General features: G+C 37.4%; 1 protein-coding gene across 1 annotated transcript in view; it reads left to right on the top strand.

The window, feature by feature from the left end:
- The first annotated feature begins 220 nt into the window (after nucleotides 1-220).
- The window catches only part of LOC106995313 (ubiquitin-conjugating enzyme E2 variant 1), a 38492-nt gene continuing 15379 nt past the window's right edge, over nucleotides 221-23333 (top strand). The window contains exon 1 of the mRNA XM_077988419.1: nucleotides 221-304. Coding sequence (XP_077844545.1) covers nucleotides 221-304 — 84 coding nt within the window. The remainder of the gene's footprint in view (nucleotides 305-23333) is intronic.

Raw genomic sequence — 23333 nt, 5'->3', positions numbered from 1 at the left:
TTACCCACTAGCTTTAGCCACAACCAATTTCTAACCAGGGACACCTACCCTACTGGCCTGAAGCCTGAACCATCAAATCATTAAATGAAATACTAGGGAAATATAAATAAATAAATAAATAAATAAATTAATTAATAGTGCACACCACAGAGGAATGAGACATTCTTCAAGAGCCCTTTACCATCTCAACTCCATATGAAGCAGTAAACTTGTTCACGTAATGAGCACATTGCTACAACAACCGGAATATGAGAAAACCACCTGTATTAGTGTATTCTTGCACTCCTATAAACACTTGAGACTGGTAATTTATAAAGAAAAAAGGTTTAATTGGCTCACAGTGCTGCCGGCTGTACGGAACACATAGTGGCTTCTACTTCTGGGGAGGTCTCAAGAAGCCTCCAATCATGGCAGAAAGCAAATGAGGAGCATGCTGTGTCACATGGCTGGAGAAGGAGGAAGAGGGAGGGGGGAGATGCCACAAACTTTTAAACAACCAGATCCCATGAGAACTCACTATCACAATGGCAGCACAAAGGAAGATGGTATTAAATCATGAGAAACTGCCCCCATGATCCAGTCGCCTCCCACCAGGCTCCATCTCCAACCTTGAGTTTTACAACTGAACATGAGATTCAGGTAGGAACACAGATTCAAACTATATCACCACCATAAAAAGACTCTCTATAACCAAGGAACTCTTACAGAGTCTTCACCCTTGAAAGTACCAAGAACTGAATTAAGCTATAATTAACTATAAGCATTAAAGCCACACTCTTAAGGGGAAAAAAATAAATTAAAAAATAAAAAAGAAACAATCCAATCAAACATAAATTCCAGAATATTTAGAAGTAATAGCTTACCCAACTAAGAAGGAACCAGAAAAGTAACTCTGTTAATGGGACAAAACAGGGTTCTATAATGCTCTCAAAAGATCACAGTAGCTATCCAGCAATGAATTCAAAACAAGATGAAATATTTGAAATATCAGATTAGGAATTCAGAAGGTTGATTATTAAGCTACTCAATGAGATATAAGAGGAAGATGAAAATCATAATAAGAAAATTTAAAAAGCAGTTCAAGATATGAATAAAATCTTCCCAGAGTGATAGATATAATAAAGAAAAAACAGTCAGAATTTCTGGAAATAAAACACACACTTATGGAATTACAAAATGCAGTGGAAAGTTTTAACAATAGACTAGAACAAGTAGAAAAAATAATTTCAGAGCTCAAAGACAAGGCTATTGAATTAACCCAATCAGACAAAAATTTAAAAAAAATCAAAATCAATGAGCAAAGTCTCCAATAAACATGGAATTATGTAAAACAGTCAAATCTAAGAATAATTGGTGCTCCTGAGGGAGAAGGGAAACAGTCTGAAAAATTTATTTGAGGAAATAATTGAGGAAAGCTTTCCTGGTCTGGATAGAGACCTAGATATCCAAATTTAAGAAGCTCAAATAACTCCTGAGAAATTTATTGCAAAAAGATTTTAACCAAGGCATATATTCATGAGGCTATCTAAAGTCAACATGAAGAAAATAATTCTAAAAGAAGTAAGCCAAAATCATCAGGTAACCTACAAAGTAAAACCTGTGAGAATAACAAAAGTCTTCTCAGCAGAAACTTTACAAGTCGGAAGGGATTGCGTTCTATTTTCAACCTTTTTAAACTGAACAACTGTCAGCCAAGAATTTTGTATCCACCAAAAATTAAGTTTCATAAATGAAAGAGAAATAAATTTATTTTCAGACAAATGCTGAGGGAATTTGTCACTACCAGATCAGCACTACAAGATATGGTAAGAAGAGTTCTAGATCTTGAAACAAAAGCCTGATATGCACCAAAATAGAACCTCTTGAAATTAAAACTCGCAAAGCATAAAAAACAAAAATACAATTTAAAAAACATCTGAGTAACAATTAACATGATAAAGAGAACAGTACTTTACATCTCAACATTAACATTGAACCTAAATGGCTGAAATACTTCACTTTAAAGATGTAGAATCACAGAATAGATAAAAAAACTGCCAGCCAAATATCTGATGTCTTCAAGAGACTCTCCAAATTGGAAAGATTCCTATAAACTCAAGGTAAAACTTGGGAGGGGGGAGATATTCCACACAAATGGAAACCAAAATTGAACAGTAGTAACTTTTCTTATGTCAGACAAAAACAGACCTCAAAGCAACAACAGTAAAAAAAGACAATGATGGTCACTATATAACAATAAAAGAATCAATGTTGAAGAGGCTTGGCCAAGATGGCCAACTAGAAGGAACAGCGATCAGAGGTTCCCATCAAAAAGAACAAAAAGAGTGTGCAAATCCAGCGCAGGCATCCAAGGTATCCAGGTTCTGTCATCAGGACTGACAAGGCAGCTGATGTGGTCCATGGAGAGGAAGGAAGAGCAGTGTGGTGCAGCAGCCCACCTGAGAGTCATACAGGGCAGAGGAGCCCCCAACCCCCAACCAAGGAAGGCAGTGAGTAAGGATGCTACCCAGCCTGGGAAACTATGCTTTTTCCTCAGAACTGTGCAACCCATGGATCAGAAGGTCCCACTCATGAGCCCATTCCATGGGGGCCTAGGGTTTCAACCACAGAGCTGTGCAGATGCTCAATAGCCACTCAGCTAGAATCTGCTTAAGCCTGCTGAGTTCCCTAGAAAAGAGGCAACTGCCTGCTGTCTAAGCCACCTAAGCTCCTTGGGAGAGGGACAGCAGCCAACACTGGGACTGCTAGCTGCATAACTTATTAAGCTCCCGGGGTGAGAGGAGGATGGCAACCATCTCCATAGCTCCAGGCCATGCTTTTCCCCTGCTAGAGCCAAGGAGGTTGGACGGCTTGGTCCCAAGGGGTATTCCCCATAGCCCAACATATCAGCTATGGCAGCTGTGGCCACAGTGCCTCTTTATGCCTGACCCTGACCCATCCCTCCTCACTGGGGAGTGCTTCCCTGCAGGAATGCCAACTCCAGACAGGGGCTCAGGGACAGAACTCTGATCTCCCTGGGTCTGAGCCCCTAGGAGGAGGGATGGCCATAGTCTCCACAGACCAGCAGACTTAGTCGTTTCTCCCTCTAGTTCTGAGAAATTTTGGCAGCACGTCCCCTCCACCAAGGGGGATCCAAAGTGCTTCATTAAATTGGTCCTGTTCCCTGTACCACCCAAATGGGTGAGACTCTCCAACAAGGGTTGTCAGACATCCTATAAAGGAACATTCCTACTGGCATCAGGTTGGTTCCCTTAGAGGTCAGAGATCCCAGAAGAAGAAACAGACACCCATCTTTGCTGTTCTCCAATCTCCTCAAGTGACATCTCCAGGTGCAGGAGTGAACCAGACGAATAGGGCCTGAAGGGAAACCCCAACAAACCACAGCAGCCCTACAGAAGAGGGACCTTACCATTAAAAACAAACAAACAAACAAACAAACAAGCAAACAAGAAACAGAAAGCAACAACAACAGCATCAACTAAAAAAACTCCCCATAAAAACCTCATCCAAGGGTTAGCAGCCTCAATGATCAAAAATGGACAAACTCATGAAGATGAGAAAGAATCAACAACAACGAAGAAAAACCACTGAAAACTCAAAAGGCCAGAGTGCCTCTTCTCATCCAAATGATCACAACACCTCTCCAGCAAGGGTGCAAAACTGGAAGGAGGATAAGATGGACAAATTGAAAGAAGTAAGCTTCAGAAGGTAGGTAATAACAAACTCTGCTGAGCTAAAAATCATGTTTTAACCCAATGCAAAGAAGGTAAGAACCTTGATAAAAGGTTACAGGAGCTGCTAACTAGAATAACCAGTGTAGAGAAGAACATAAATGACTTGATGGAGCTGAAAAACACAGCACTAGAACTTCTCGAAGCACACACAAGTATCAATAACTAAATTGATCAAGGAGAAGAAAGAATATCAGAGTTTGAAGACCATCTTGCTGAAATAAGGCAGGCAAACAAGATTAGAGAAAAACAAATGAAAAGTAACAAACAAAGCCTAAGAGAAATATGGGACTATGTAAAAAGACTGAACCTACAATTGATTGCAATATCTGAAAGAGACAGGGAGAACAGAATCAAGTTGGAAAACACACTTTGGGATATTATCCCGGAGAATTTCCCCAACCTAGAAAGACAGGCCAACATTCAAATTCAGGAAATAAAGAGAATATCAGTAAGATACCCCATGAGAAGATCAACTGCAGGACATACAATCACCAGATTATCAAAGGTTGAAATAAAGGAAAAAAATATTAAGGGCAGTCAGAGAGAAAGTCCAGGTCACCTACAAAGGAAAGCCCATCAGACTAAGCACAGATCTCTCAGCAGAAACAATACAAGCCAGAAGAGAGTGGGAACCAATATTTGACATTCTTAAGAAAAGAATTTTCAACCCAAAATGTCATATCCAACCAAACTAAGCTTCATAAGAGAAGAAGAAATGAAATCCTTTGCAGACAAGCAAATGTCAAGGGATTTCATCACTGCTAGGCCTGCCTTGCAAGAGTTCCTGGAGTAAGCACTAAATATGGAAAGGAAAAACTGGTACCAACCACTGCAAAAATACACTAAAATATGAAGACCAAAGACACTTTGAAGAAACTGCATCAACTAGTGGGCAAAATAACCAGATAACATCATGATGACACAATCGAATTCACACATAACAGTATTAACCTTAAATGCAAATGCACTAAATGCCCCAATTAAAAGACACAGAATGACAAATTGGATAAAGAGTCAAGACCCAGTGTTGTGCTGTACTCAGGAGACCCATCTCATGTGCAAGCACACACATATGCTCAAAATAAAGGGATGGAGGCAAATTTACCAAGCAATTGGAAAGCAGAAACAAACAAACAAACAAACAAAAAAAAACCAAACAAACAAAAAGAAAAAAAAAACAAGGGTTGCAATCCTAATTTCTGACAAAACGTACTTTAAACCAACAAAGATCAAAAAAGACAAAGAAAGGTATTACATAATGGTAAAGGGATCCATTCAACAAGAAGAGCTAGCTACCCTAAATACCTATGCACCCAATACAGGAGCACCCAGATTCATAATACAAGTTCTCAGAGACCTACAAAGAGACTTAGACTCCCACACAATAATAGTGGGAGACTTTAACACACTACTGTCAATATTAAACAGATTAACAAGACAGAAAATTAAGAAGGATATTCAGGACTTGAACTGAATTCTGGATCAAGTAGACATAATAAGCATCTACAGAACACTCCACCCCAAATCAACAGAACATACATTCTTCTTGGCACCACATGGCACTTATTCTAAAATTGACCACATAATTGAAAGTGAAAAGCTACTCAGCAAATGCAAAAGAACTGAAATCATAATAGTCTCTGAGACCACAGTGCAATCACACTAAAACTCAGGATTAAGAAACCCACTCAAAGCCACACAACTACATGGAAATTGAACAACCTGCTTCTGAATGATGTCTGGTTAAATAATGAAATTATGGAAGATATCAAGAAGTTATTTGAAACCAATGAGAGCAAAGAGGCAATGTACCAAAATCTCTAGGATACAACTAAAGCAGGATTAAGAGGGAAATTTATAACATTAAATGCTTATATCAGAAAGCTAGAAAGATCTCAAATCAACACCCTAACATCACAATTAAAATAACTGGAGAAGCAAGAGCAAACAAATCCAAAAGCTAGCAAAGACAAGACATAACTAGGATCAGAGCAGAACTAAAGGAGATAGAGACACGAAAAAAACCTTCAAAAATCAATGAATACATGAGTTTGTTTGTTTTTTGAGAAAAAAAATAACAAAATAGACTGCTAGCTAGACTACTAAAGAATAAAAGAGAACAAAATCAAATAGACAAAACAAAAAATGATAAAAGGGACATCACCACTGACCTCACAGAAATACAAACTACCGTCAGAGAATACTATAAACACCTCTACACAAATAAACTGAAAAATCTAGAAGACATGGATAAATTCCTGGAGACAAACACCCTCCCAAGACTAAACCAGGAAGAAGTCAAATCCCTGAATAGATTAATATCAAGTTCTGAAATTGAGGCAGTAATTAATAGCCTACCAACCGAAAAAGCCCAGTACCAGATGGATTTACAGCTGAATTCTACCAGAGGTACAAAGGGGAGCTGGTACCATTCCTTCTAAAGCTATTCTGAAAATTAAAAAGGAAGGACTCCTCCTTAACTCATTTTATGAGGCCAGTATCATCTTTATATCAAATCCTGCAGATACACAACAAAGAAAGAAAACTTCACACCAATATCCCTGATGAACATGGATGTGAAAATCCTCAATCAAATACTGGTAAACTGAATCCAGCAGCACATCAAAATGTTGATCCACCACAATCATGCCAGCTTCTTCTTTGGGATTCAAGGCTGGTTCAACATACGCAAATCAGTAAATTTAATACATTACATAAACAGAACAAATGACAAAAACCACATGATTATCTCAGCAGATACAGAAAAAGCCTTTGATAAAATTAAACATCCCTTCATATTAAAATCTCTCAATAAACTAGATATTGATGAAACATACCTCAAAATAATAAGAGCTATTTATGACTAACTGACAGTGAATGTCATACTGAATGGACAAAAGCTGGAAGCATTCGCTTTGAAAACCAGCACAAGACAAGGATGCCCTCTCTCACCACTCCTATTCAACTTAGTATTGGAAGTTCTGGCCAAGGCAATCAGGCAAGACAAAAAAAATAAAGAGTACTCAAATACTAAGAGAGAAAGTCAAATTGTCTCTGCTTGCAGATGATGTGATTCTATATTTAGAAAACCCCCTCGTCTCAGCCTCAAACTCTTTAAGCTGATAAGCAACTTCAGCAAAGTCTCAGGATATGAAATCACTGTACAAAAATCACAAGCATTCTTACACACCAACAATAGGCAAGCAGAAAGCAAAATCATAAATGAACCTTAATTCACAATTGCTACAAAAAGAATACAATACCCAGAAACACAGATAACAAAGGATGTGAAGAACCTCTTCAAAGAGAACTATAATCCACTGCTCAAGAAAATAAAAGAGGACGCCGGGCGCGGTGGCTCAAGCCTGTAATCCCAGCACTTTGGGAGGCCGAGATGGGCGGATCACGAGGTCAGGAGATCGAGACCATCTGGCTGACATGGTGAAACCCCGTCTCTACTAAAAAATAAGAAAACCTTAGCCGGGCGAGGTGGCGGATGCCTGTAGTCCCAGCTACTCGGGAGGCTGAGGCAGGAGAATGGCGTAAACCCGGGAGGTGGAGCTTGCAGTGAGCTGAGATCCGGCCACTGCACTCCAGCCTGGGCGACAGAGCAAGACTCCATCTCAAAAAAAAAAAAAAAAAAAAAAAAGAAAAGAAAAGAGGACATAAACAAATGAAAAAAAAAATCCCATCCTCATGGAAAGGAAGAATTAGTATTGTGAAAATGGCCATACTGCCCAAAGTAATTTGTAGATTCAATGCAATTCCCATCAAACTATCATCGACATTCTTCATAGAATTAAAAAAAAAAAACTGCTTTAAATTTCATATGGAATGAAAAAAAAGAGCACATATAACCAAGACAATCTTAAGGGGAAAAAAAAAAAAAAAGCCGGAGGCATTATGCTACCTGACTTCAAACTATACTACAAATCTACAGTAACGAAAAGAGCATGGTACTGGTCCCAAAACAGACATACAGACCAATAAAACAGAACACAGATGTCAGAAATAATACCACACATCTACAACCATCTGATCTTCAACAAACCTGACAAAAACAAGCAATGGGGAAAGGAGTCTCTCTTTAATAATGGTTCTGGAAAAATTGGCTAGCCATATGCAGAAAACTGAACCTGGACCCCTTCCTTACACCTTAAAAATTAATTCAAGGTGGACTAAAGACTAAAATGTAAAACTCAAAACCATAAAAACCCTAGAATAAAACTTAGGCAATGCCATTGAGGACATAGGCTTAGGCAAAGATTTCATGATGAAAATGCCAAAAGCAATTGCAACAAAAGCTAAAATTGACAAACGGGATCTAATTATGCTAAAGAGCTTCTGCACAGCAAAAGAAACTATCATCAGAGTGAAAGGCAACCTATAGAATGGGAGAAAATTTTTGCAATCTATTTATCTGACAAAGGTCTAATATCTAGAATTTGCAAGAAACTTAAACAAATTTACAAAAAAAAAAAAAAAAAGATGCTATCGAAAAGTGGGCAAAGGATATGAACAGACACTTCTCAAAAGAAGACATTTATGCAGCTGACAGACTTTTTGAAGAAAACTCAATATTAGAAAAATACAAATCAGGGCACCCAAGATGGCCGAATAGGAACAGCTCCAGCCTCAAGCTCACAGTGTGAATGACACAGAAGACGGGTGATTTCTGCATTTTCAATTGAGGTACTGGGTTCATCTCACTGCGGTGTGTCAGACAGTTGATGCTGGTCCATGAGTCCAGCCTGACCAGCGAGAGCTGAAAAAGAGCGAGGCATTGCCTCACCTGGGAAGCACAAGGGGGAAGGGAATTCCTTTTCCTAGCCAAGGGAAACTGAGACACACAACACCTGGAAAATCAGGTAACTCCCACCCTAATACTGCACTTTACTCTCAATAAATTTGGTATTGATGGAACGTATCTCAAAATAATAAGAGCTATTTATGACAAACCCACAGCCAATATCATGCTGAATGGGCAAAAACTGGAAAAATTCCCTTTGAAAACCGGCACAAGACAGGGATGCCCTCTCTCACAACTCCTATTCAACATAGTGTTGGAAGTTCTGGCTAGGGCAATCAGGCAATAGAAAGAAGTAAAGGGTATTCAGTTAGGAAAAGAAGAAGTCAAATTGTCCCTCTTTGCAGATGACATGATTGTATATTTAGAAAACCCCATTGTCTCAGCCCAAAATCTCCTTAAGCTGATAAGCAACTTCAGCAAAGTCTCAGGATACAAAATCAATGTGCAAAAATCACAAGCATTCTTATACACCAGTAACAGACAAACAGAGAGCCAAATCAGGAATGAACTTCCATTCACAATAGCTTCAAAAGAATAAAATACCTAGGAATCCAACTTACAAGGGATGTAAAGGACCTCTTCAAGGAGAACTACAAACTACTGCTCAGTGAAATAAAAGAGGACACAAACAAATGGAAGAACATACCATGCTCATGGATAGGAAGAATCAATATTGTGAAAATGGCCATACTGCCCAAGGTAATTTATAGATTCAATGCCATCCCCATCAAGCTACCAATGAGTTTCTTCACAGAATTAGAAAAAACTGCTTTAAAGTTCATATGGAACCAAAAAAGACCCCGCATTGCAAACACAATCCTAAGCCAAAAGAACAAAGCTGGAGGCATCATGCCACCTGACTTCAAACTATACTACAAGGCTACAGTAACCAAAACAGCTTGATACTGGTACCAAAACAGAGATATAGACCAATGGAACAGAACAGAGCCCTCGGAAATAATACCACACATCTACAGCCATCTGATCTTTGACAAACCTGACAAAAACAAGAAATGGGGAAAGAATTCCCTATTTAAGAAACGGTACTGGGAAAATTGGCTAGTCATAAGTAGAAAGCTGAAACTGGATCCTTTCCTTACTCCTTATACAAAAATTTATTCAAGATGGATTAGAGACTTAAATGTTAGGCCTAAAACCATAAAAACCCTAGAAGAAAACCTAGGTAATAACATTCCGGACATAGGCATGGGCAAAGACTTCATGTCTAAAACACCAAAAACAACGGCAACAAAAGCCAAAATTGACAAATGGGATCTAACTAAACTAAAGAGCTTCTGCACAACAAAAGAAACTACCATCAGAGTGAACAGACAACCTACAGAAGGGGAGAAAATTTTTGCAATCTACTCATCTGACAAAGGGCTAATATCCAGAACCTACAAAGAACTCAAACAAATTTACAAGAAAAAACAACCCCATCAAAAAGTGGGCAAAGGATATGAACAGACACTTCTCAAAATAAGACATTCATACAGCCAACAGACACATGAAAAAATGCTCATCATCACTTGCTATCAGAGAAATGCAAATCAAAACCACAATGAGATACCATCTCACACCAGTTAGAAATGCAATCATCAAAAAATCAGGAAACAACAGGTGCTGGACAGGATGTGGAAAAATAGGAACACTTTTACACTGTTGGTGGGACTGTAAACTAGTTCAACCATTGTGGAAAACCGTATGGTGATTCCTCAAGGATCTAGAACTAGAAATACCATTTGATCCAGCCATCCCATTACTGGGTATATACCCAAAGGATTATAAATCATGCTGCTATAAAGACACATGCACACGTATGTTTATCAGAGCACTATTCACAATAGCAAAGATTTGGAATCAACTCAAATGTCCATCAGTGACCGGATTAAGAAAATGTGGCACATATACACCATGGAATACTATGCAGCCATCAAAAAGGATGAGTTTGTGTCCTTTGTAGGATCATGGATGCAGGTGGAAACCATCATTCTCAGCAAACTATTACAAGAACAGAAAACCAAATACCGCACGTTCTCACTCATAGGTGGGAATTGAACAATGAGATCACTTGGACACAGGAAGGGGAACATCACACACCAGGTCCTATTGTGGGGAGGGAGGAGGGTGGAGGGATAGCATTAGGAGATATACCTAATGTAAATGATGAGTTAATGGGTGCAGCACACCAACATGGTACATGTATACATATGTAACAAACCTGCACATTGTGCACATGTACACTAGAACTTAAAGTATAATAATAAAAAAATTTTTTAATTAAAATTAAAAAAAACACCACAAATCAGAACCACAATGAGATACAATCTCACACCAGTCAGAATGGTGATTCCTAAAAAGTCAGGAAGCAATAGATGCTGGCAAGGCTGTGGAGAAATAGGAATGCTTTCATATGGTTGATGGGAATGTAAATTAGTTCAACCATTGTGGAAGACGATTCTTCTAGGATCTAGAACTAGAAATACCATTTGACCCAGCAATCCCATTACTGGTTATATACCAAAATTAGTATAAATTATTCTACTATAAAGACACATGCACATGTATGTTTATTGCAGCACTATTTACAATAGAAAAGACATGGAAGCAACCTAAATGCCCACCAATGTTATACTGGATAAAGAAAATGTTGTCTATATACACCATGCAATGCTATGCAGCCATAAAAAGAATGAGATAATATCCTTTGCAGGGACATGGATGAAGCTGGAAGCCATCATCCTCAGCAAACTAGCACAGGAACAGAAAACTAAATACTGCATATTCTCACTCACAAGTAAGAGTTGAACAATGAAAACACATGGATAGAGGTAGGGGAGCAACACACACTGGGGCCTGTCAGGTTTTAAGGAGCTAGGGGAGGGAGAGTATTAGGACAAATAGCAAATGCATATGAGGCTTATAACCTAGATGATGGGTTGACAGATGCAGCAAACCACCATGAAATATGTATACCTATGTAAAACCTGCATGTTCTGCGCATGTATCCTGGAACTTAAAGTAAATTTAAAAAATAGAAAAAAAAAGAATCAATCCAATAAGAAGGCATTACAATCCTAAATTTATGTGCACCTAATAGTGGAGCTCACAGATTCATAAAACAATTACTACTAGACCTAAGAAGTGAGATAGAAAGCAACACAATAACAGTGGGAATCTTCAATACACTACTGACAGCACTAGACAGATCAATACACTACTGACAGATCTTCAAGACAGATAGTCAACAAAGAATCAATGGACTTAAATGACGTGCTAGAACAAATGGGCTTAACAGATATTTATAGAACATTTTACCCAAGAACTGCAGAATATACATTCTTCTCAGCAGCACATGGAGCATTCTCCAAGATAGACCATACAATAGGCAACAAAACAAGTCTCAATAAATTTTAAAAAATTAAAATTGTATCAATATCTTATCAGACCACAGCAGAATAATATTAGAAGTCAACCCTAAAAGGAACATTCAAAGCTGTGCAAATATATGGAAATCAAATAGTTGGTTCCTGAAAGACATCTAGCTTAACAATGAAATCCAGATGGAGATTTAAAAGTTCTTCAAATTCAATTATAGTGACACAACTTATCAAAACCTCTGGGATACAGCAAAAGAACTGCTAAAAGGAAAGTTTATAGTGCAAAAAGCCTACATCAAAAAGTCTGAAAGAGCAAAATTGAAAATCTAATGTCATACCTCGAGGAACTAGAGAAACAAAAACAAAACAAATGTACAACTAACAGAAGAAAAAAAATAACAGGTCAGAGCAGAACTAAAGGAAATTTAAATTAGAAAATTACATGAGATCAATGAAATAAAAATCTGGTTTAAAAAAAAGCTAAATAAAATAGACCATTAGCTAGACTAACCAAATAAAGTAGAGAGAAGGCCCAGTGCAGTGTCTCACACCTGTAATCCCAGCACTTTGGGAGGCCAAAGGTGGCAGATCACTTGAACTCAGGAGTTTGAGACCAGCATGGGCAACATGGCAAAACCTCATCTCTACAAAAAAATGAAAAAATTAACCACGTGTGGTAGGTTTGTGCCAGCAGCCCCAGCTACGTGAGAAGCTAAGGTGGAAGGATTGCTTGAGCCTGGGAAGTCGAGGCTGCAGTGAGCTGAGACTGGGCCCTGCACTCCAGCCTGGGTGACCAAGCAAGAACCTTCTCAAAGAAAAAAAAAAGAAGAAGAACAAAGAAGATCCAAATAGCCTCTATTGGAAATGAAACTGGAGACATTACAACTGACACCACAGAAATACAAAACATCATTCAAGACTACTATGAACACCTTTATGTGTACAAACTAGATACACAAGAGGAAATGGATACATTCCTTGTAACACATAACCTTCCTAGATTAAATCAGGAATACATAGAATCCCTGAATACACCAATAACAGGCAGCGAGATTGAATCAGTAATTTAAAAATTGCAAACAAATAAAAAACCCAGGACCAGATGGATTCACAGATGAATTCTACTAGACATTCAAAGAAGGATTGGTACTAATCCTACTGAAACTATTCAAAGATTGAGAAAGAGGGACTCCTCCCTACATCATTATATGAAGCTACTATCACCCTGATACTAAAACCAGGAAAGGGCACAACAAACTACAGACCAATTTCCCTGATGAACATAGATGCAAAAATCTTCAACAAAATACTAGCTAACTGAATCCAACAGCATATCAAAAAGATAATACATCATGATCAAGTCAGTTTCATCCAAGGGATGCAGAGATAGTTTAACATACATAATTCAATCAATGTGATGCACCACATAAGCAGAATTAAAAACAAAAAAAATATTATCTCAGTAGATGCAGAAAAAGCATTCAACAAAATCTGGAATTCCTTTATGATAAAAACTCTCAAACTAGGCATAAAAGGTACTTACCTCAAATTAATAAAAACTGTATATAACAAACCCATAGCCAATATCATACTGAATGGGGAAAAGTTGAAAGCATTTCCCCTGAAAACAGAAAAAAGACAAGGGTGCCTGCTTTCACCACTCCTATTCAACTTAGTTCTGGAAGTCCTAGCCAGAGAAATTAAGCAAGAGAAAGAAATAAAGGGCATCCAAATTGAAAAGAGAAAGTCAAATTATTGCTGTTTGCAGATACTATGATCATATTCCTTGAAAATCCTAAAGACTCCTCCAAAAGACTCCTGAACTTTATAAACAAATTCAGTAAAGTATCAGGTTACCAAATCAGTGTACACAAATCAGCAGCACTGGTATACACCAACAACAACCAAACCGAGAATCAAATCAAGAACTCATTTCCTTTTACAAGAAACGCAAAAAAGGGAAAATATCTAGGAATATACCTAGGAATCTCACTAAGGAGGTGAAAGATCTCTACAAGGAAAACTCCAATAAACTGCAGAGAGAAATCATACATGACACAAACAAATGGAAACACATTCCATGCTTATGGATTGAAAGAATCAATATGTAAACATGACCATACTGCCCAAAACAATCTACAGATTTAATGCAATTCCCATCAAAATATCAACATCATATTTCACAGAATTAGAAAAAAAATCCTTATATTCATATGTAATTTAAAAAGAGCCTGAATAACCAAAGCAATCCTCAGCAAAGTGACAAATCAAAAGGCATCACATTACCTAACCTCAAATTCCATTACAAGACTGTAGCTATCAAAACAGCATGGTAGTAGTATCTACTCATCTGACAAAGGGCTAATATCCAGAACCTACAAAGAACTCAAACACATTTACAAGAAAAAAACAAACAACCCCATCAAAAAGTGGGCAAAGGATATGAACAGACATTTCTCAGAAGAAGACATTCATACAGCCAACAGACACATGAAAAAATGCTCATCATCACTGGCCATCAGAGAAATGCAAATCAAAACCACAATGAGATACCATCTCACACCAGTTAGAATGGCGATCATTAAAAAGTCAGGAAACAACAGGTGCTGGAGAGGATGTGGAGAAATAGGAACACTTTTACACTGTTGGTGGGATTGTAAACTAGTTCAACCATTATGGAAAACAGTATGGCGATTCCTCAAGGATCTAGAACTAGATGTACCATATGACCCAGCCATCCCATTACTGGGTATATACCCAAAGGATTATAAATTATGCTGCTATAAAGACACATGCACACGTATGTTTATTGCGGCACTATTCACAATAGCAAAGACTTGGAATCAACCCAAATGTCCATCAGTGACAGATTGGATTAAGAAAATGTGGCACATATACACCATGGAATACTATGCAGCCATCAAAAAGGATGAGTTTGTGTCCTTTGTAGGGACATGGATGCAGCTGGAAACCATCATTCTTAGCAAACTATCACAAGAACAGAAAACCAAACACCGCATGTTCTCACTCATAGGTGGGAACTGAACAATGAGATCACTTGGACTCAGGAAGGGGAACATCACACACCAGGGCCTATCATGGGGAGGAGGGAGGGGGGAGGGATTGCCTTGGGAGTTATACCTGATGTAAATGATGAGTTGATGGGTGCAGCACACCAACATGGCACAAGTATACATATGTAACAAACCTGCACGTTATGCACATGTACCCTACAACTTAAAGTATAATAATAATAAATAAATTTTAAAAAAATAAAAATAAAAGTAGACACATAGACCAATGGAACAGAATAAAGATCCCAGAAATAAAGCCAGGTGCGTACACCCAACTGATTTTCAACAAAGCATACAAAAATATTAACTTATTTAATAAATTATGCTGGGAAAACTGGCAAGCCACTTGTAGAAAAATAAAACTGGATCCCTGTCTCCCACTTTAAACAAAAATCAACTTGAGATGGATTAAGACTTATATATAGGACATGAAACTATAAAAATTTTAGAAGACAACGTTGGAAAAACTTCTAGACATTGGCCTAGGCAAAGAATTCATGACTAAAACCCCAAAAGCAAATGCAACAAGAACAAAAATAAATAAATGGGACCTAATTAAACTAAAAAGTTTCTTCACAGCAAAAATAATAGCAATAACAATCAGTAAACAGACAACCTACAATGTGGAAGGAAATATCTGCAAACTATTCATCTAACAAAGGGCTAGTATCTAGAATCTACAAAGAACTCAGACTTATTAGCAAATAATAATAACAGTAATAATCCCATCAAAACGTGGGCAAAGCATGGTAGTGGTATAAAAATAGGCACACAGACCAATGGAACAGAATACAGGATACAGAAATAAAGCCAAATACTTACAGTCAAGTGATCTTCAACAAAGCAAACAAAAACATAGACTGGGGAAAGGACACTCTACTCAATAAATGGCACTGGGTTAATTGGCAAACCACATATACAAGAATGAAACTGAATCCTCATCTCTCACCTTACACAAAAATCAACTCAAGATGGGTCAAAGACTTAAATCCAGGATCTGAAACCATAAAAATTCTAGAAGATAACATCAGAAAAACCCTTATAGACACTGTCTTAGGCAAATACTTCATGACCAAGAACCCAAAAGCAATTGCAACAAAAACAAAGATAAATAGATAGAATTTAAACTAAAAAGCTTCTGCACAGCAAAAGAAATAGTCAGCAGAGTTAACAGACAACCCACAGAGTAGGAGAAAATCTTTGCAAACTATGCAACCAACAAATAACTAATATCCAGGATCTATAAGGAACTCAAATCAGCAAGAAAAAAAATAAACAATCCCATCAAAAAGTGGGCTAAGGACATGAATAGACAATTCTCAGAAGAAGATATACAGATGGCCAACAAACATATTAAAACAAGGCTCAACATCACTAATGATCAGTGAAATAGAAATCAAAACCTCAGTGAGATACCACCTTACTCCTGCAAGAATGGCCATAATAAAAAAAAAATAATAATAATAATGTTGACATGGATATGGTGAAAAAGAAACACTTTTACACTGTTGGTGAAAATGTAAACTAGTACACCCACAATGGAGAATGGTGTGGAAATTCCTTAAATAACTAAAAGTAGATATATCATTTGATTCAGCAATTCCACTACTGGGTACCTACCCAGAGGAAAAGAAGTCTTTATATGAAAAAGACATTTGCACACGCATGTTTGTGGCAGCACAATTCACAATTGCAACAATATGAAACCAGTCCAGATTCCAATCAATCAATGAGTGGATAAATATAATGTTTTACATATATATATATATTTTATGGTATACCATGTGATATATATGTGAGATATCTATATCACATATATATCACATGGTATACCATGAAATACTATTCAGCCATAAAATGGAATGAAATAATGGCAGTAGCAGCAACCTGGATGGAATTGGAGACCATTATTCTAAGTGAAGTATGGAATGGAAAACCAAACACTGAATGTTCTCACTCATAAGTGGGAGCTAAACTATGAGGATGCAAAAGCATAAGAATGTTACAATGAACTTTGGGGATTCGGGGGAAGGGTGGGAGGGGCGTGAAGGATAAAAGACTATGTATTGGGTACAATGCACTCTGCTCATGTGATGGATGCATCAAAATCTCAGAAATCACCACTAAAGAACTTATCCATGTAACCAAACACCACTTGTCCCACAAAAACCTATTGAAATAAAAAATAAAAATTTAAAAAAGCAATTAAGAAGAAAGTGGACAAAAGCCATGAATAGACAATTCTCAAAAGAAGATATGCAAATGGCCAACAAACATAAGAAAAAAATGCTTATCATTAGTAATGATTGGGGAAATGCAAATCAAAACCACAATGGGATACCACCTTACTCCTGCAAGAATGCCCATAACCAATAAATAGAAATATAGTAGATGTTGTTGGGAATGTGGTGGAAAGGGAATGTTTTACACTGCTGGATAGGACGTAAATTAGTACAACTTCTACGAAAAACAGTATGGATATTTCTTAAAGAGATAAAAGTAGTTCTATTATTCAATCTAGAAATCCCACTACTGGATATCTACCCAAAGGAAAATAAGTCATTATACGAAGAAGACATTTGTACATGTATGTCTATAGCAGCACAGTTCATCATTTTAACAATGTGGAACCAAACTAAATGCCCATAAACTAATAAGTAGATAAAGAAAATGTGGAATACTACTCAGCCATAAAAAGGAACAAAATCATGTATCTTGCAGCAACTTGGATGGATTTGAAAGCTATTATTCTAAATGAAGTAACAGGAGTGAAAATCTAAAACCATATGTTCTCACTTTTAAATGGGAGTTAAGCTATCGAACACAAAGACATAATAATGATATAATGGACTTTAGAGACCCAGAAGGAGGAGGGTAAGAGTGGGACTCTGGAAAAAAACTACCAGTTAGGTACAATGTACACTTCTCGGGTGATGGGTGCACTAAAATACCAGAATTCACCACTCCATAATTCATTCATGCAACAACAAATAAAACTTGTACCCCAAAAGCTATTAAAATACAAATATTTTAAAATTTAAAAAATAAGTTATTTCAAAGTCCAGCCAGATTTAAGGCAAGAATTAACATTTAGTTAGATTGGATCCTCCTATTTATTATTATTTCTATTCATAATATGTTCATAAAATTATTCCTGTTTTATAAAAGAGAAAACAGAATGATGTATTGAGAAATAAGCTAATGTATGTAACCTGCCCATAGTCACACAGCTAATGCATTTTTGAAACAGTATTTAAATTTAGATTTGTCTGATTTCAAAACCACTTTCTTCATACTATTCCACACACTCTCACCTTCACAATAACTCAGGAAGGTAAAAAGTAAAACAATAATATGAATAGCTAACATCTTGAAAGCTGTGTGCCAGGTAGTGAACTAAGCACTTCCCATGCATTATTTCAACTTAACTAATTTTAAAGTTTTATAAACCAAGATCCAGAGGGCTTAAGTAATATGTTTAAGGTCCCATAGTAAGTGAGTAACCAGGATTTGAACTTAGCTGTGTGATTCCAGGGTCTACTTTTTAAAGCTTTATTACATATTCAAACAGAAGAGTATTGTAAATATATTAGCTCGATTTTGGTATTCAAAGGCAGGATGCCCCTAGACCTTCATTCAACTAGGATGTAAATGCCCAATTAGGAAGTTGTGTTCATACTTTAAATTTATTGTATTGGTTTTTTTCCTAACACTCAATGAGAAGATACTCCAATGCCCATCAAACAGGGTAGAGAGGATTTTGTTCATGGATAATGCCATCTGGCAGAGGGATATCTCCTGCAGCATCTGGTGCCTGTTTTGAAGGAGCAACATCTGGCTCAGAGCCCAAGGTAATATTCTGGACTCAATTATATAAATTTATGCCACACGGCCCTAGATTAACTCACCAACATCATCTGAACTGGTTCATTTTCTGTAATCTTCCCTAGCATGGCCTTTGTTGTCTCACAGAGCTCCTACATAACTAATCAATTCCATATTCTTTCCTCTCTTCTTTGATTCTTCAAGGGAAAAAAACCACAGCAGTAAGTTGCATGTATTTGTTCCCAAGCTTGTGATATACCTGGAGGACTTCAAGTACTGTTCAGTTCTCTAGAAATCCAATTCACATACATAAAAATAAGATACAAAAGATCAGATCCCTTGATATATTAATCGAGTAGTTTTACCTGTAATTATGCTTGCTGTAGAAAGGTCAGGGTTTGAAATGGTACAATAGATTGACCAATCCTCCACTCATACACTACTCATTTATAAGGTTTGTGTCAGAGAGAAATAAAGGCCTGATAGCTGTGTTCTCAGTGTCCTACGTTCTATCTGACCTTGCTGTTAAGGAATTATTCCTCAAAGGATACTCCTGCATCTGAGGCATGTCTAAATCAGGTACAAGGTGATGAGGCAAAGCACCTGCTCTGGTCAATAGCTCTCTACATGCAGGAGTGGATATATTATGGCTTTTGGGACAAAACCAACCTGCCGTTTATTTTTGTAAATAACATTTTATTGCAACACAGCCACACCTATCACTTTATATATTAACTGTAGCTGCTTTTCCATTGCAACAGCAAAATTTAGTAGCTTAAATAAGAATGCATATCCTGAAAAAATTGAACATGCTTGCTATCTGGCTATTTACAAAAAAAAAAAAGTCAATACCTGGTCTACAGCAATAACTGTCTTGGAGTCTACAAATGAAGACAACATTAACCAATATAAACAAATGTTCATCAGATGCCTTCTGTTCTCCTCCACCCTTCTGTTGCTCGCTCTCCATCTTCACTGAAGAACCCAAAAAGAAGACGTCCCATAAAATGTAATGTGGAGTTTTTAATCTACAGCGGTCTGATTTTTTATAAACCTGACAAAAACAAGCAATGGGGAAAGGATTCTCTATTTAATAAATGGTGTTGGGAAAACTGGCTAGATATATGCAGAAAACTGAAACTAGACCCCTCCCTTGTACCTTATGCAAAAATTAACTCAAGATGGATTAAAGACTTAAACGTAAGACCTAAAACCATAAAAACCCTAGAAGAAAACCTAGGCGATACCATTCAGGACATAAGCATGGGTAAAGACTTCATGACCAAAACACCAAAAGCAAAGGCAACAAAAGCCAAAATTGACAAATGGGATCTAATTAAACTAAAGAGCTTCTGCACAGTAGAAGAAACTATCATCTGAGTGAACAACCTACAGAATGGCTGAAAATTTTTGCAATCTATCCATCTGACAAAGGGCTAATATTTAGAATCTACAAAGAACCTAAACAAATTTACAAGAAAAAAACAACAACGCCATCAAAAAGTGGGTGAAGGATATAAACAGACACTTCTCAAAAGAAGACATTTACACAGCCAACAAACACATGAAAAAAAGCTCATCATCACTGGTCATTAAAGAAATGCAAATCAAAACCACAATGAGATACCATCTCATGCCAGTTAGAATGGCAATCATTAAAAAGTCAGGAAACAACAGATGCTGGAGAGGATGTAGAGAAATAGGAATGCTTTTACACTGTTGGTGGGAGTGTAAATTAGTTCAACAATTGTGGAAGACAGTGTGGCGATTCTTCAAGGATCTAGAACCAGAACTACCATTTGACCCAGCAATCCCATTACTGGGTATATACTCAAAGGATTATAAATCATTCTACTATAAAGATACATGCACACGTATATTTATTGCGGCACTATTCACAATAGCAAAGACTTGGAACCAACCCAAATGCCCACGAATGATAGACTGGATAAAGAAAATATGGCACATATACACCATGGAATATACTATGGAGCTGTAAAAAAAGGATGAGTTCATGTTCTTTGCAGGGTCATGGATGAAGCTGGAAACCATCATTCTCAACAAACTAATACAAGAACAGAAAATCAAGCACCACATGTTCTCAGTCATAAGTAAGGAGTTGAACAATGAGAGCACATGGACACAGGGAGGGGAATATCACACACCTGGGCCTGTTCGGGAGTCGGGGGCTAGGGGAGAGATAGCAGTAGGAGAAATACCTAATGTAGGTGACGGGTTAATGGGTGCAGCAAACCACCATGGCACGTCTATACCTGTGTAACAAACCTGTACATTCTGCACATGTATCCCAGAACTTAAACTATAATTTTAAAAATTGTAATGTGGGGTTTTTTAAGGGGACATGTGATCTCAATAAGTGGAACAAAGAGTGAAATGCTGGAAAAACTTCAGAATATTGAGCAGTTAGTTAGTAGGGTTGAATTGAAAGAAGGAAAAACTTAGGGTTTCAAGCAGCATAAGGGCACTTGGGATATTGGGAGAGAGGATTGTTTGGAGCATGATAGGCTTCTAGTGCCTATTTTAAAGTTTTACTAGAAACTTCATGATTCATACACAGCATATATGAAGTTAAAAAAACCTCTTATTTGGACCATGCATTTCTTCATGCATGCATTCATTTTTTCAATATAGTTTTGAACCAGTCACTAGGTTAGGTGCTGAGAATACAACAGTGAATAATCAGTGCTGTTACTGTTTTAATGCTGGCTACAGATTAGTAGGAAAAACAGGAAATAGAAGAATCGTCACAAAACTATATAATTCTGATTAGCACCACACAGGAAAATAAAGGATGTTCTAAGAGTATATAATAAGAAATAGTGATCAAGATTGGGAGCTTAAGGGTGGGTTATCAATAAAAACAATATTGATTAAAAACATTTAAGCTAAGACCTGAAGGGTGGATAGCAGTTTATATGAATATCACTTTCTCCAATCCCTATTCTTGTTTGATTAGAATAAGACTACTGTAGGTAGGAACTTGGCATCTTCCAGGATCTGAAAGAAAACAAGATTTCTTAGGAAGAGTAAAAGAATCATTACATTAAGTATGTACATAGAATCCAAATCACAGTGGATTTTGCAAGCTCTAGATTTTTATTCCAATGATACAACTTGTAAGCCGTAGAGCATGATGGTTTTATTTATAACTTTCTTCTAACACTCCAGAAAGAAGGAAGAGAATGGCCTGAAAAGAATGAGAGGCCAGAGTTTATATAGGCAGGAGACTCATGAGCTCTGGAAATGACTTCTGACTCTGCCCTTTCAATCACCTTTTCTTCTCCACATTCTGTACTCTTTTGCCTACTTTTTCTTCTTCCTGGATTTCCTCTCTTCCTCTCTAAATTGTCCACTGGCTTTGGATTTCAGCTCTCAAGCTTATGCTATTCGTTTTACTGCTCAGCAACCAAATGGGCTCTGGAAGACTGGCCTGGAAAGCTAAATACCACTTAAACTGTTGAAACATAAGTTGTATGCCAGGCTGTTTGTCTGCAAGAGTAAATACCTTCTGTTTGAAGGTTAGAGAACATTTGTACTACAGGTCTTGGCTAAGCAGGTGCCCAATACTAGGTTATTGATAGGCAGTGGACTCTGCCTTGCCATACAAATGGAAAAATAACAGATAGGTTCAACTCAAGGACAAAAGATAAAGAGAGAGAGAGAGAGAGAGAGAGAGAGAGAGAGAGAGAGAGAGAGAGAGTGTGTGTGTGTACACCCCTTAGGCCTCCTCCTTCTTTCAACTGAATTATAACACTCAATCTCTTGTCCATCAATTAATACCCACACCATGGGCTTTCTGACTTTATCCTCTCCTATTCTCCTTTTCTCCCTTTCTTATTTGTTGTTTGTTTCATAGCATTTCTCTTTTTAAGGAACAAGATGCTTTATCACTAGCTAAATAATTTTGTTTTCAGCATGCAGATGGAAAAGGAATCTGTTTGGTACCAGGGTACTTCCAAGTTCGCTATGTATGGAACTACCTACTTGGACTATATGAAAGCCTGACCTGTGCAAACATTTACAATTGCAGACTGAAACACCACAGCCTACTATGATTTTATTAAAGTAGCCTGTAGGCCCCATATGTTATTGCTGCCCTTCACCAAAAGTGTAGCCTAGCTCTTGTGTCACAGTAACCATAGCTTGAATGGTTGTGATGTAAATTTCCATTTAACAAAGATTTCCAAGACTTTAGTGACGCCCTCCCTACTTGTTTCAAGAAATATACATCTATAAAACTTTATTTTCCTTCCACCTGGGAACCAAGGAGTAGGGTGACAGTGAGCATTCTGTTAGGTCTAGGCCCTCCACAATTCTGTCCTGCAGTTTCTTACTTTACAAGATGTCTTTCCTCTTCTGTGCTTTGATGCTTGATGGTAAGTCCCATGGCCACAATGAGAAGGAAAATGAGTATACAAGCACAAAACAGCCACTGCATTTTCCTGGAGCTTCTGAGGAATTTACAGTTGAGGTACTCAATTTCCAGGTG

Source organism: Macaca mulatta, chromosome X, assembly GCF_049350105.2.
Source record: "Macaca mulatta isolate MMU2019108-1 chromosome X, T2T-MMU8v2.0, whole genome shotgun sequence".
In the NCBI taxonomy this organism is placed as follows: Eukaryota; Metazoa; Chordata; class Mammalia; order Primates; family Cercopithecidae; genus Macaca; species Macaca mulatta.
The sequence above is the reverse complement of the archived record's forward strand: the minus strand, read 5'-3'. Positions and strand labels throughout refer to the sequence as shown.